The sequence below is a fragment of the Rosa chinensis genome, chromosome 2 (genome assembly GCF_002994745.2).
Source record: "Rosa chinensis cultivar Old Blush chromosome 2, RchiOBHm-V2, whole genome shotgun sequence".
In the NCBI taxonomy this organism is placed as follows: Eukaryota; Viridiplantae; Streptophyta; class Magnoliopsida; order Rosales; family Rosaceae; genus Rosa; species Rosa chinensis.
The window spans coordinates 2,960,888-2,975,128 of NC_037089.1; the positions used below are offsets into that span (position 1 = coordinate 2,960,888).

General features: G+C 38.3%; 2 protein-coding genes and 1 non-coding gene across 3 annotated transcripts; 2 read left to right on the forward strand and 1 right to left on the reverse strand.

Annotated features, from left to right (window-relative positions):
• The first annotated feature begins 1,467 nt into the window (after window positions 1–1,467).
• On the forward strand, window positions 1,468–3,874 carry LOC112190279 (heme oxygenase 1, chloroplastic). Its single transcript, XM_024329707.2, has 4 exons — window positions 1,468–2,185; window positions 2,872–3,095; window positions 3,407–3,514; window positions 3,609–3,874. Exons 1-4 carry the CDS (start codon window positions 1,762–1,764, stop codon window positions 3,699–3,701), a joined length of 849 nt encoding a protein of 282 aa, XP_024185475.1. The 5' UTR covers window positions 1,468–1,761; the 3' UTR covers window positions 3,702–3,874.
• Window positions 3,875–12,380: 8,506 nt separating this feature from the next.
• On the forward strand, window positions 12,381–12,453 carry TRNAR-CCU. The gene has a single exon. It is a non-coding gene; the product is annotated as a tRNA-Arg (tRNA).
• Window positions 12,454–12,574: 121 nt separating this feature from the next.
• On the reverse strand, window positions 12,575–14,222 carry LOC112190587 (protein BUNDLE SHEATH DEFECTIVE 2, chloroplastic). Its single transcript, XM_024330033.2, has 5 exons — window positions 14,043–14,222; window positions 13,853–13,950; window positions 13,431–13,494; window positions 13,157–13,253; window positions 12,575–12,937 (listed from the first exon to the last, which is right to left on the reverse strand). Exons 1-5 carry the CDS (start codon window positions 14,101–14,103, stop codon window positions 12,859–12,861), a joined length of 399 nt encoding a protein of 132 aa, XP_024185801.1. The 5' UTR covers window positions 14,104–14,222; the 3' UTR covers window positions 12,575–12,858.
• Between the last annotated feature and the right edge of the window lie 19 nt (window positions 14,223–14,241).

Below are 14,241 nucleotides of genomic sequence, written 5' to 3' on the forward strand. Positions count from 1 at the left end.
GGTTAATAGAACAAAGCAAAAAATTTCATTCAACTTTATTTTCAATATAATAATTTATTTAGTTTTTAATTTCAATTTTGAATAATCCATTTAGGATGATGGGGTGAAAAGTCTTTTTTGCCCTTATTTTCTGCCTCACGTGACTCACACATGGTCAAAATTGACGGTTCTGTGACGGAAAGTTGACGTAGGTACTACGTTGACAAGAAAATATAAGTCCAGGTATCATATTGACAAACAAACATTAATTGACTTTAGGCAAGATTATGAGTGATCATAAACTTGTAATTTAGAAGTAGTGAGGTGGGTCGAAGTATTAACTTTAAATCGACAAACAAACATTAACTAACAATAGAAAAAGAAAAAAAAGACCTTAAAATTTTTTCCTTCTTCTTAGGTAGCAACAATAATATATATATTTTTATCTTTGAGGGGAACAATAATGTTGGAGAAGTTTTATATACACACCCCCAATTACTTAATGCACATCCCTTATATTTTTTTGTCATCAAACTTCCATCTATACCCCTCATTATTAGTAAATAAATAAAATAAAAACAAAAAAGAATCCACAAAATAAATAAGAATTAAATGCTTTATATATCAAAAATTTATTAAATATTTTCTTCATGGTTAAATTTTCTCCTCGTCTTCATGGTATAATCGACGTCTTTTCAAGATCATACTTGAACGTCAATGACAGATGAAATAATTGTAGTACACATGAAAAATTAGCAAGCAACCAAATTGGTTGAAACATATTGAAGAAGGTTATAAAACCACCAAATATATCTTGGATATATGAATACATCATCATCAATCACTTCGTTTGCAAAACAACCACCATGGCTCATTCTTTACCTATTTTAATATTGACCATGACTATATGAATCATGAAGATATTGACACATATTTAATCTATTAAAATCTTAGAGGCATCAAGTTTTTCAAAACTTGAGGAACAACAGAGGTACAAAAGTTAAGTTATTCAATCTTATAACCAACCTCATTGATGTGAGAAAGAACTCAAGAAGAAAGGTAATTAGGAATTACCATATTGATATGTGCCGGAATTAATTAGCAATTAATTCCACAATAAATAAAATAATTACAGAAAAAGTTATTTAAAAATAAAATTAGCCGACCTATTTTTTATTTTCATTTGTTTATTTAATCAAGAGGGACATAGATGAAAGTTTGATAAAAAGTAAGACAAAAAAAATATAAAGAGTGTGCATTAAGTAATTAAGATGATGTATTTAAAATTTCTTACGATGTGTTTTTTTTTTGGCAAGGAAAGAAGCACAGAATCGAGTCAAAAGACTGTTAGTTTGCCATCCACAAGTACTTCCAAGTACTATTACCATCTCAACCCTCCACTCCCAACGACGTCGTTTAGCACTGACTCTTGCTATCCTCAATCCTACCAGGAACCAGAAATAGCAATATACACCAGTACACCAAACATTAAACACAGGTTAGCTATAAAGGGCTATTATCCAAGATTGAAAATTTTTGACCCAAATTTTTTTGATTGAAACAAAACACAGACAAAACCCCCATACTTTCTCTCACCCACCACCATCATCAATTCAATTCAATAATTCCAATACAATACTCCATCGCTTTGTCTTGAAGAGTACGTGAACCGCCCTCTTAAGCCAAGCCCATAAAAATTTGTATTATATTAAATCCCACAACAGTCCGTACACGCCTCACCTTCAAAGTCTCAAAGCTTAGAGAGTCTTTTGAAACCCAAAAATGGCTTCTTTAACCCCAATTTCGCAGTCACAGTCCCTTTTTAACAAGACCCAGTTCCTCGCTAACCCCAGTTTAGGGTCTGATTTTTTGCCCAAGAAAATCTCCGTTTCGTTTCCCAAGATGACCACTAGGTTTCCCATGAAGGCGGCTGCCGCCGGAGTTGTGTCGGCGACGACGGCGGAGATGCCGAAGAAGAGGTACCCCGGAGAGGCAAAAGGGTTTGTGGAGGAGATGAGGTTTGTGGCAATGAAGTTGCATACTAGGGACCAGGCTAAGGAGGGTGAGAAGGAGGTCAAGGAGCCTCAGGAGAGGCCGGTGGCCAAGTGGGACCCGACGCTTGATGGGTACTTGAGGTTTCTTGTGGATAGCAAGTTGGTGTATGACACCCTTGAGGGGATTGTCGACAAGGCTCCCTTCCCTTCTTGTGAGTTTTTAGTGCTTGCTGTGTTTGTGTGGATGGTTTTGGTTTTATGATTAGCGGTCGATTTTCATGTGAAAAGTGTTATATCTGATCTTGTTACACAGTGTGTTGAATGATTTTTGGGCCACGTAGGTGTGTGTGTGTGTGTGCATCGATCATGTATAGTTCTCTGGTTTTGTTTATGTACTATGTGCACTAGACCTTTGCATTATAGTGAGTGATACTGGAACAGGTGTACCAACGAGTTTGAGTTCAGGAGCTAGCATTTGCTTTCAATAATTTGCAGATGTTGTGAGACAGAATTTTGTTCCTGTTAATTTTGATTTTATATATGTTCATATGTATTTCTCGCAAGAACATTATGTTAAGATGCTGCATCGGTCTTACCATCATACATATAGCACTTGGGTTGAATTATATAATCAGAGGATCAATCAGGCCTTCCTTTTAGTCATTTTTTTTTACTCTGGAAATATAGATGTTGCCTGAAGCTTTGGACCTGCGACTCCTATGTTTCTAATCTGCAATTTGAAAACATGTTCTGTAGTAATCATCACGACATTGTTATCTTGGCAGGCTGCTTATATTCTGTGTGTTTGTGCACTGTCTTTGAATATTTCATGTGTTTATGTACTGTTACTTTACCTAGCCCTAACGTGTAATGTTGTTATGTGGTCTTTTGGCTATAGATGCTGAGTTTAGAGATACTGGATTGGAAAGGTCCGAAAAGTTGGCAAAAGATTTGGAGTGGTTCAAGGAGCAAGGCCATGCCATACCAGAACCTTCTGCTCCTGGTGTAACCTATGCTGAGTATCTTAAGGAACTGTCAGAGAAGGATCCTCAAGCATTTCTCTGCCACTTCTACAATATATACTTTGCTCATTCAGCTGGTGGACGAATGATTGGGAAAAAGGTATAGAAATAATGCTTCAAAATTGTCTGCACTCGCATATTTAATATTCATTGGGGTATATTGTATTCAAGTGTGTGGAGCTGGTTCAGTGTCTGAACTCGGGGACTGAGTGATATTTCTGTTTCTAGATATGTGACTTTATGGAAACAAGTTTTGATTGCCACAGGGTTAGCTTTCAACTTTAACATGATAGCTAACTGTAGGTAGAGCAATATATTTATGTGCAGTAAAGACATGGATCTCAACCTGCGTCTGATCGTCTTTCAGTTCAAGTTCTTAACTGATGTTCTTTTGTTCTTCCCCTACTTCAGGTGGCTGAAATGATCCTCGACAAGAAAGATTTGGAATTCTATAAATGGGATGGTGAACTTTCCCAATTGTTGCAGAATGTGAGGGAGAAATTGAACAAAGTTGCAGAGGTAAGTTCCTTGCTTTTTGATTGCAAAACATGTCTCGTCTGCATCTCTGTGCTTGATCTGACTCTATATATTATTTATATGCATAATGCATCAGAGCTGGACGAGGGAGGAGAAGAACCATTGCTTGGAAGAAACAGAGAAATCATTCAAACATTCAGGGGAAATTCTCCGTCTAATATTGTCATGATAGTGCTGCTGCTACCGCTGTTGTGATCTTCTGTTTCTTTTAGCTTGTTGTTGTAAACTTCGTCTCTGGATACATGGGATTACACTTTGCTATAGAAAAACAATTATTCACTATGTAAATAAGCTTCATCCTATCAAGCCTTTTAAATTTATGAAGTGCCTTCCATTTCTTTATCAGTAGGTTGCCGTATCAACACTGATTATATGAAAGTACTGTGTAATCACCTAGTCATTCATTTGTGAAGCAATGCACAGATAGAAATCGAACAGGGTCATGATTGGAAAGCTTTTGGTATAAATATTATTATTATTATTTTGTTTGGGGCCAAAAGAAAAACAGAAAACAAACTACAACACAAAATTTTTAGGAACGACTCTGCCCGGTTGGAACGCTGGATACACGGACAAGGGAAGGCAAAAAAACCAAACAGAGGGATTAGGCAGACAAGGGAAGGCAGAAAAACCAAACAGAGAGATTAGGGGCACTATGAGCCAAGTTAGCAAGCCAATCAGTCACAAAATTAGTCTCCTGATAGATGTGTCTAAACACAACAGATTGGAACTGAGCAGCAGTCCTTAGATTTATATAGTCCAGGAGAAGTTTAGGATCTCCTTCAACAATGACACTTTGATACTGATGCAATAAAGCCGTATGCAGCCCATCTCTTAAAGCTGTAGCTTCAGCAACAAGAGCATTAGTGCTATCTAAACTACGTCAAGCAGCAAACAACGGGTTTCCATCATAATTTCTGAGCAGAAAGCCAATGGTAGCTGAACTTTGTCTGACTGAACCATCAAAATTAAGCTTCACATGTAAATAGTCAGGGGGCTGCCATTTGATGTGAAAAAACTTAGACACTTTAGGGCAAGAAGGTTGGCTTTGCAGTTGTTGAACCCCATATGGAAAGCCCCAAACACTGTTTTGTTAAGGGAAGTGGTCAACTGTTGGAAGATAACTTTATTCCGAGTATGCCAAATAGACCAGGCAACTAAGAAATATGGCTTAAAATATTGACATCTGAGTGGTGCTACTGGTTACTAACAAGTAGGGCTGGGCTCGGGTCGGCCCGGCTCGGTTTTGGGCCGAACCCGACTTCGACCCGGAGTCCTCGGTTGGGCCTAAATTTGGACCGACAACTGTTTCTAAATGGGCTGGGCCGAAATATTCGGAGACCCGAATTTTCGGTGCGGCCCGGTTCGGGTTCGGTTCTAAATGGGCTTTTATTTATTTATTCAGTATTCAGGGCCCAATTACAAATCCATTATTAATACACAAATATTAAGTTAAAACAAACATAATATTTAGGGCCCAATTGGCCCAAATAATTTGCAGTAAGCATAAACATGCAAAACACAACCTGCCCATGAAATGCTCAATACAACAAGCATAAAGAGGAAAAAATGCAGTTCAATACACAGTTTCATAAAGTCCGAAAAGGAAAAAAGTTAGGAAAATCCTACAAACTTAAAAGTCATAAACCATAGAGCCTAGTTCATAACAACCAGTTAACCACAAGTCCAGAAACAGATAGCTAGTCCATTAGTTATTACAGACCCAAATTTAACTCACAAAGGAGTTTCAAACTTAAAAACAGTTCATGAAAACATAAAAACTTCTTATATGCAAATCTGTAGCCAACACCAAAACAGCAGCATAACATGCATCTCTCTACTTTAAAGCATCATTCATTCTTGTGCAGAAACGTCCACCTGAGTTATGACACTCCCTACCAATCAAAACAGCAACAAATTGTCAAATTTCTATTAGTTTGACACTTGAAATTCAACAACATAGAAAATAACAAATGGATTTTATAACAAATTTACCTGATTCAAGCTTTTCAAGTTCACCATAAAGCTCCAGCTCCGACCTAGTAGGCTCCTTGTATTCATTAAAAGTTCCACCCCTTAACCAATCGTTGAGGCAAACCAGCCCCTCAACCATGTTTGGAGTTAATGATGCTCGAAATGGATCCACAACCCTTTTCCCTAGGCTGAATGCAGACTCTGAAGCCACTGTCGAAGCTGGAACAGCAAAGACATCCCTTGCAATCTTGGACAGAATTGGATACCTAACAGCACTCTCCTTCCACCAATCTAAAAGCTGAAAGTTTTTGTTCGCAGGGTCCTCCGCAGCTTCAAGCAAATACTTGTCAACTTCATTCCTGATCTCCACCACATGTTTCTCCTTCCTAAGCTTCATAAACTTATTTAGTGATGCAGCATGTGAGTCATCATCTCCTTGTGCAAAAGCACTATCATCAACACGAGGCTGTGCTAGATCATTTGAGGCTTGTGCAGCCACAGGATCAGATTGGTGATACTCGTTGTATAGCTGCATGAGGGACCTCTTCACTTCATCTACCATAAATTGCACCATGCTGCTGTCCGGATGCAATTTTGGAAAAAAGTATTCAAGATACAATAATTTGTATCTTGGATCCAATATAACAGCAAGCAACAAAACTGTGTTAATGTCCTCTAACCTCAACCAATACTTGTCGAATTTCTTCTTCATGGAGGACCCTATGCTAACCATCAAAGGATCATCACTAGCTGCACATTCTTCTAATTCATCGACTATGGTACAAATCCATTGAATAGGCTGGTTTGAAGTTACTACCTTAGTCCCACTAAAATTCAAGGTTGCATCATAAAAGATTTTAAGGAACTTCACTAATCTCGTAGCTTTCTCCCAATCCTCATTCTTAGGTGGCCCAACCCTTTTACTTCCTCCAACTCTCTCCAGAAAATAGTTCTCATACTGCTGATCCTCGTCTTCAAGCCTAGAGAAGGCCTGCCGATACTTAACTACAATGTCCAACATGAAATAGGTGGAGTTCCACCTTGTGCAGACATCCAAAGGCACTATACCCCCCTTATGTTCAACCTTCTCTCTTGAAGCACACTTCCTAAACTTGTCAAGTCTAGCAGGTGAACTTCTAATGAACTTAACAGCATTCCTAATTGCATCGATGGAGGAATCAAGCTCCTCCATCCCATCCCTCACAATCAGATTCAACACATGGCAGCAGCATCTAACATGCAGAAAACTCCCACCTAACACTAAACATTTCCAATTTCCAATCTTCTCCTTCATGTAATCAAGTGCAACTTGATTACTCGAAGCATTATCAACTACAATGCTAAAAACCCTCTCGATACCCCAATTAATCAAGCAAGACTCTATCAATTTACCTATTGTCTTTCCCTTATGGTTTGGAATAACACAGAAATTGATAATTCTTTTGTGCAGCACCCAAGTTTCATCTATGAAATAGGCAGTGAGGACAAGATAATTGATATTCTGGACCGAAGTCCAAGTATCAGTGGTAAGTGATACCCTCAGATTATTCCTAGCTACAAACTCCCTTATCTTCTCCTTCTCAAACTGATAGAGATCCCAGATATCTCTACATATTGTCCTACGGCTAGGTACTGTGAATTTTGGTTGAGCAATTTTCATGAATTCCTTAAATCCCTCCCCATCTACATGACTAAATGGCAATTCGTCCCTAACAATCATCCTAGCACATGCTCTTCTACAATTCATGGGATCATAAGCTAAAGCAACTAAATTACCACCTGAGGAAGCAGAATCGAAAGAAAGGAACTTCTGCCTTTTTGCTGGCATGTAAGCCGGGCACTTCTTGCATTGGTACTGCATGTGAGTCCTCATCGATGTTGTCCCGTTGGCTTTGGAATCGCAGGCATAGGTCTGGGGGCAGTATTTGCACTTGGCTCTTGGTTTCGCCATCTTCGAACCATCTGGATTCTTCTGCTTCACAAAATGCTCCCAGACTTCTGACTGGTTCTTTCTCTTCCCAAGTTCTTCAGCTTCACCGGTTGCTGCAGAAGTTGGTGTTGCAGCGGCAGGAGGAGACATGAGGAGTTGTCTGACTTCAGCCGAAGCTGGTGTAGTTCCGATGCTAGACTGAGTTGGAGTCTGTGACGTCCCATCACCAATCTACAAAATAAAAACACACAGATAGACAAAGTCCAATAAACAAGTTAACAATAAACTCCAAGTTAAAAACAGACTCCCATGAACAAGTTAACAACAGACTCCAAGCTAACAACAAGTTAACGAGAAAGTATCTGAAAGTTTAAATCAAATCAAGAACAATGAAGATTTTAACCCGAACCCTAAAATCCAAAGTTTCACAAGTTCAATCTGAATCCTCACAAGTTTTACAGAAATACTATCACAATAGAGAGTCCATGAAGATCGAAGTGAAAACAGAGAAGTGAATTACCGAGTCCATGTCAGAGAGGCGACAAAACTGCAAATCGATGTGAAGATCGGCGTGGTCGGACTCGGCGTAAAGATCGGCGGGCAGCAAGCAACGTTCTGTAGCTAGATCGGGCTCGACGTGAAGATCGACGCGCAGCCAACAGCGTTCTGCAGCTAGATCGGGCTGGACGTGAAGATCGACGGGCAGCCAACAGTGTTCTGCAGCAAGATCGGGCTCAGCGTGAAGATCGGCGGGCAGCCAGCAGCGTTCTGCAACAAGATTGAGGCGGTCGTTGCGGCGGTGTGCAGTCGGGCTCGGTGTGGAGTCGAGAGAGAGAGAGAATGAGATGGGAGGCCGAGTGTAAGAGTGGAGACTGAATGAGATCGTACTTGGTTAGGGTTACTTAGGTTTAGGCATGATCAGGTGCAAGTGTTCTACGTGCAACCAAATGTCCACCAGTCATAAATTGACACATAAGAAAACTAATAAAAATATATATAAATATAATAAATAGGCCGGTTCGGTTTTTTACGGTCGGTTCAGAATATTAACCCGGTTCCGACCCGGTTCAATCCGGTCCGGTTCGAAAGCTGAAGATTTTTGCACTGCTTTTTCCGGTTCGGTAACCGCCACCATATTTTCGGCCCGGTCCAGCCGGTTTTGCCCTCCCGGTTCGGTTTCTGCCCTCCCCTACTAACAAGTAACAAGATCTAACCGAGCAAAGAAAGAGTCATTCCAACTATTGGGAATAATAATATTGGCAAGATGCCAAACCTGCCTCGCAAAAGAGCAGTTCAAAAAGAGATAATCAATAGATTCTGTGTCAGAGTTACAGAGAGAATATGAATGAGGGATATTAGGATTAAAAACAGAAAGACGATCTCTAGTCTTTAAACTTCTTCTAATAAGAGTCCAAGCAAATTTTTTTACCTTGGGGAATATTTAATGTCCACAGTTTCTTTAATAAAGGGGCTTAGAATGAGCAGGAATATGCTGTGATTGCATCCAGGAATATGCTCTTGGTATAAATATATACATCAGAGTGTTCAATTTATACTCATCAAACTTCTTGGAAAAATGACTAAACTATTGCTGTTCCCACTCCTCATTGCCTTCTTGGTGTTCCTAGAGCTACAAGCAGTTGTTCATATACAGTGATCATAAAAACAAGATGCAACTTCCACCAACGATTATGACCACTTTTGCGATTTTGACTATAAGTCCACAGTTTTAAGTGAGTAATTAATATTTCTAAGAATAATTTTTTAGATTTTTGTCCATTTACCCTAATTCTAGGTTTTTTTTCCCACTTAACCTATTAAAGTTTTTTAATTCCCCCTTACTCATAAAAACTCTAATAAGGTCTTCATTAATACCCAATTAAGTTTTTTTTTTGTGAAACTATTTTACCGTTACCCATTTGTTACATAGAGAGAAAGAGAGAGAGGTCATAGGAGACTTCGTCTGATTCCAGTCACCAGCGCCGGATTCCTGTCACCGGCCACCGGATTTCTCCGAAAATCTCGCCGGAGGTCCCCAAAGAGGTCTTCGGAGATGTCATAGGTCGCCGAAAAGATTTATTGCCCAAAATAAACCTTTATTGCCTCCTAATAAACATCTATTGCCCCCTAATAGACCTCTATTATCCCTCAATAGAACTTTTGATTGCTGGAATGAGAACTAATCTCCCTAAAATTAAACAAATAAAACTTTGATTAAGGAAAAAAAAACGAGGAGATTACATCAATTCAAAACGTCTATTGCCCCCAAATAGACCTTTAACAGACCTCTATTACCCCCAATAGAACTTTTTTTTTTCTTCCTATTTTTCTTTCTTTCTGGGCCTTCTGCCCCCATTTTACCAAAAAAAAAAAAAACGAAAGAAAGAAATTGATTTGCGCACCTAGAAAAAGCTCTAGGCACCAAATCATTGTTCTTCTCCGTCATCGGCACACCAGATCATCATTCTCCTTCGCCACCCGCCTGGGTCAAGCATCAGAGGGGTTGGGTCGAGCGCTGAACACCAGAGGTCAGTAGGAGGGAGGGAGGGAGAGAGAGAGAGAGAGAGAGAGAGAGAGAGAGAGAGAGAGAGAGAGAGAGAGAGAGAGAGAGAGAGAGAGAGAGAGAGAGAGAGAGAGAGAGATGAGTGAGTGGCATTGTTTAATTCATTAATTAAGTTAAGGGCAGAATAGTCATTTCTCTTTAAATTGGGTTAGTGGAAATAAAAATCTATTGCTAGGGTAAGTGGGATAATTTTTGCTCATCTATACTATTTTTTTTTTTGAAAGGGTTCATCTATACTATTATTAAGAGAAGAGGGTTTGTTAGCAAAAATATAGTATTCTGACAAAAATGACCATAGAAAATTAATAAACTTTGAGAATTAATTAAATCAGAAAGATAATTAAGACATTTATAAAATTATATTTTTATTAAAAAAATAAACAAAAAATCCACAATCCACTTTTCCCTCATTATCTTTTCTCTGCAATAATTAACTCTTTTCTTTTTTATTTTCTAAAAAATAATAATAATAACTTGCACATGCAGAGCATGTGTGAGGAAATGCATATTTGACCCAATAACTATTCAAAGATCTTTACATGGTTTGACAATTGCCTGAACAAATTTCTCGTCCAACCAGCCATCAATCAACTAAAAAAAATTAAAGTCGCTAATTTGCTTGCAAGCATTATCTTTTTTTGATTTGTCAATCACACGGTGTCCTCAAAAGCTTCCTAGGCCCAGAGACTAATCTGTGCTCGGAGGATCTTGTTAGAACGCTTCCTCCCCCCTGGCCACCAAGAATGTATTGGGATTTAACTCCAATAAGCCTCGGCGGGATTCGAACCCGGGTGTGGGGGTTCCACACCTGGAAGCTCTTACCAACTCGACCACCTGCGGTGGTTTGCTTGCAAGGATTATCAAGCTATAGCTAATTGAATACTAAATTATACAAACGAAAGATTAGATACGTAGGAATTTATTTCCATTAATACAACTATACAAGCATATCAATCATAAGCTATCACAATCCATCAATTTACACCACCTGTTTGTAATTCATGATATATAGTACCATAAATATAGCCTTCAATCAATATTAATTATCTAGCTAAATATATCTTTGATTGATAAATCAATTTGGTGCAGCATATATTGATCAATATGTGTATGTACATTATAGATACATGTAGGTAATTACATCATGTCGTTTGTTCATAATCATCTTGCATGGAATAATGGAATTATTCTGTATGTAGCAAGCATTGATCATTAGCATACATGATCAAGTTCCAGGTAATGATGTAGTAATATCGATTTTATCCAACTAATTACTCATGAATTATGTGCTCATTTTCATCCAATTGTTCCATCATGGCATCATAATCATGACTCAAATATTTTTCCTCTAATATTACCATACATGGACGAAGAACCCGGCCTGGACCAGCAATGCTATAAATACAGGGCTTTGTGTTCAACATGGAACATAACCAAAGTTCATAGCTATAGAATAGAGAGGTAGAGTAGTTGTTAGCCTTGGCATTCGCAACAAACAGTAGGTTTTCCGTGTTCATGCTACTAGTACTACTCGGGCTAGCAGTAGCGGCTCTTGCTCATAATGAAGGTGATGATCATGCAACACCTCCCATTCTGTCTCCAAATCATCCACCACCGCCATCATCAGAAGGTTCGGGTTCTGCTAAGCCGGATCCCGGAGGGTTTAGTCGACGTAGGTCTATGTGCCATTGAGCGTGGTACTAGGTGCCTTAATTGGTAAAAAATCCATGATTTCATCAGCTGACAAGTTTAGCTTTCGTAAGATTCATTTCGGTAAGGCGATTTCCATAAGTACATGAATGCTCGACTGCACCATTAACAAGGCGAATGTGAAGCCAGAACACTATCATTGTACTCTTGGATGTGCTTATAAGTCTGCTGCTAATGCTCATAGAGGGAGCAACTATTTGGGTTCTTGCTACAACAAGTGCGAGAAGAACTATCAAGGTTGAAAGCTTTGGAGATCGAGTAGTCGTAGTTTATTTAATTTCAGATAATAACTAGTTTGTTACAATAAGTAGTAGTGACAAACGTGATTAAACCCCCGACTAGATGTTTAGTAATTAGTTTTGTTCATGTTCATCTTTGTTATGAATTGATCAATAATATTAATCTCATTAGTTTTAATTTTATTCTCCGTTTGTATGCGTATGTGTTTTATATGCTGTTCATAGTTCTCCCATCCCTACTTGGCTACTTAACATAAATCTCTAACCAGATCCATATGTTTGACATCAATATCCGGAGCATTTTTACCGCAATATTCATTAACGATACGTGGAAGATGTTAAATTCTCATATGTATATGTATTGGGATGAAAATGTGTTATATTATAGATTGTGAAATTATATTATAGATTGCGAAATTATTGGACATCTGAGCGCCTGTAGCTCAGTGGATAGAGCGTCTGTTTCCTAAGCAGAAAGTCGTAGGTTCGACCCCTACCTGGCGCGTTTTATTTTTTCTAATTCTTTTCCAAAACTAAATTCCAACCAGCATAACTCACTTTACTTCTGAAATTTGTTCCTTTTTTTTTTCTTATTGTAATTCAACAAAAATGCAGTAACGTGAGTGGAATCAGCATAACTCACTTTATTTCTGAAATTTGTTCTTTTTTTTTTCTCTTATTGTAATTCAACAAAAATGCAGTAACCAACAGAGTGGAATGACTGGAATCAGATATGCGGCCAACATATCTGACCCGATAACAAGTTTAGCTGATTTCAACATGTAAAACATTACAATCTCTAACAAGGCAATTAGTTTTCTGATATGTCCAGCAAGTAGTACAAAATTCACTCTAGGAACACACTGAACAACATTTTTTCCATTTAGTCTGATATGGGTTTCTGTTCTTTCTAGGAATCCAGTGTGCTCATGAATCCTCCAATGAACCCAGCACCATTGCAATCTCCACACAGAATCTCCCTTTTACCTCTGCAAGAAATGTAGCATGTATAATCAGAAACAAGCTCTAAACTGTAAAAGGAACCAAGGGTTCAGAAGAAGAAAGACAATCGATGTTTAAGATTAAGATCTCTCCTATAGGACAACTTCGCTGTCTAATGGAAATTATGATGGTAAATACATGTTGTTTTTGTGGATTCAACACCAATAGTATACTATGGTAGGAGAAAGGAGGTTTAACAAGGCTACCTGCAAAGCCAACATAGCCCACCAGCTTTGAACTGTCCGTTGAAGTGGTCTACAGAATTAACTCCAGTACCTTTGCACTGAGAACACGCTATAGCACCTGTTTTGATGAATTAAAAGATAGGTTAGCTCAAATCCTCCGATGCGGATACTAACAAAAGAATAAAGAGTTGCAGACTAGTTGAAAATCATGCTTGCTCAAATTCAGAGATTTGATTCTAAAGCATCAAGCCAATATTCAGCATAACATAGATTTGACAACAAGTTGATTACTTACCATTTCCTTCACAATCAGCACAGACTATGCTATTTCTTTTGGTGGTTTGATTACCATCTGTTGCCTGCAAGACAAAACCAAAGTGAATTCAAAGGAAAAGAACAACCTTCAATATTCATTCTGAGTTTACCAATTTTAACAACAATTCCCATACATGCATCGAATACAAACTCCTAAACAGCTTGTTTCCCAAATCTTGTTTGATGTAAATTGCTTATAAAGGATGTTCAATTCACTTCAAAGTCATCATTTTACAATTCATTCAACCCATTTCAGTTCCTTCACAATCTAAGAACTCATGGGGTTTTCATGCCCACCATAATATAGTCCCAAGTAATATGCTTGAGCAAAGAAAATCAATGAAATGCAACATTTTACAAATTTCAACAAATGGGTAAACTTGTTTCATCTAAATGTCTCACCTTGATCTCCCAAGATTGAGTCTTTGCAGCTTTTGAGTTCTGAAATGCTTCATTCACCCGAAGAACCTTACCACCACCCAAATTTCCAATCAACACTCCTACACAATCAAATTACTCATTGAATTCACAAAACCAGAAAAATCACAATCAAATAAAATAGCCCAAAGAGTGAGTGAGAGAGAGAGAGTACCTGGTTTGTTTGAGGACTTGAATGAACAAACTGGTGCTAAACAAAGAGAAGAAGTTGCCATTTGATGAGGTTTCTAGACTCGTCTGTTTTTCAAAACAAGAGGTTTAATGAAACTTTATCTGTGAGCTCGAACTCAGACTGAAGTGGTTTTAATAGTTGGCTATGACGAATGCAATAATTAATACAAGATAAGGCTCTT

Coding starts and splice junctions, on each gene's coding strand:
- LOC112190279 (XM_024329707.2), top strand. CDS start 1,762: ATGGCTTCTTTAACCCCAATTTCGCAGTCACAGTCCCTTTTTAACAAG. Junction 2,186..2,871: donor CAAGGCTCCCTTCCCTTCTT/GTGAGTTTTTAG, acceptor TTTTGGCTATAG/ATGCTGAGTTTAGAGATACT. Junction 3,096..3,406: donor GACGAATGATTGGGAAAAAG/GTATAGAAATAA, acceptor CCCCTACTTCAG/GTGGCTGAAATGATCCTCGA.
- LOC112190587 (XM_024330033.2), bottom strand. CDS start 14,103: ATGGCAACTTCTTCTCTTTGTTTAGCACCAGTTTGTTCATTCAAGTCC. Junction 13,951..14,042: donor CAAGTCCTCAAACAAACCAG/GTACTCTCTCTC, acceptor TTGATTGTGTAG/GAGTGTTGATTGGAAATTTG. Junction 12,938..13,156: donor GGGCTATGTTGGCTTTGCAG/GTAGCCTTGTTA, acceptor CATTTCTTGCAG/AGGTAAAAGGGAGATTCTGT.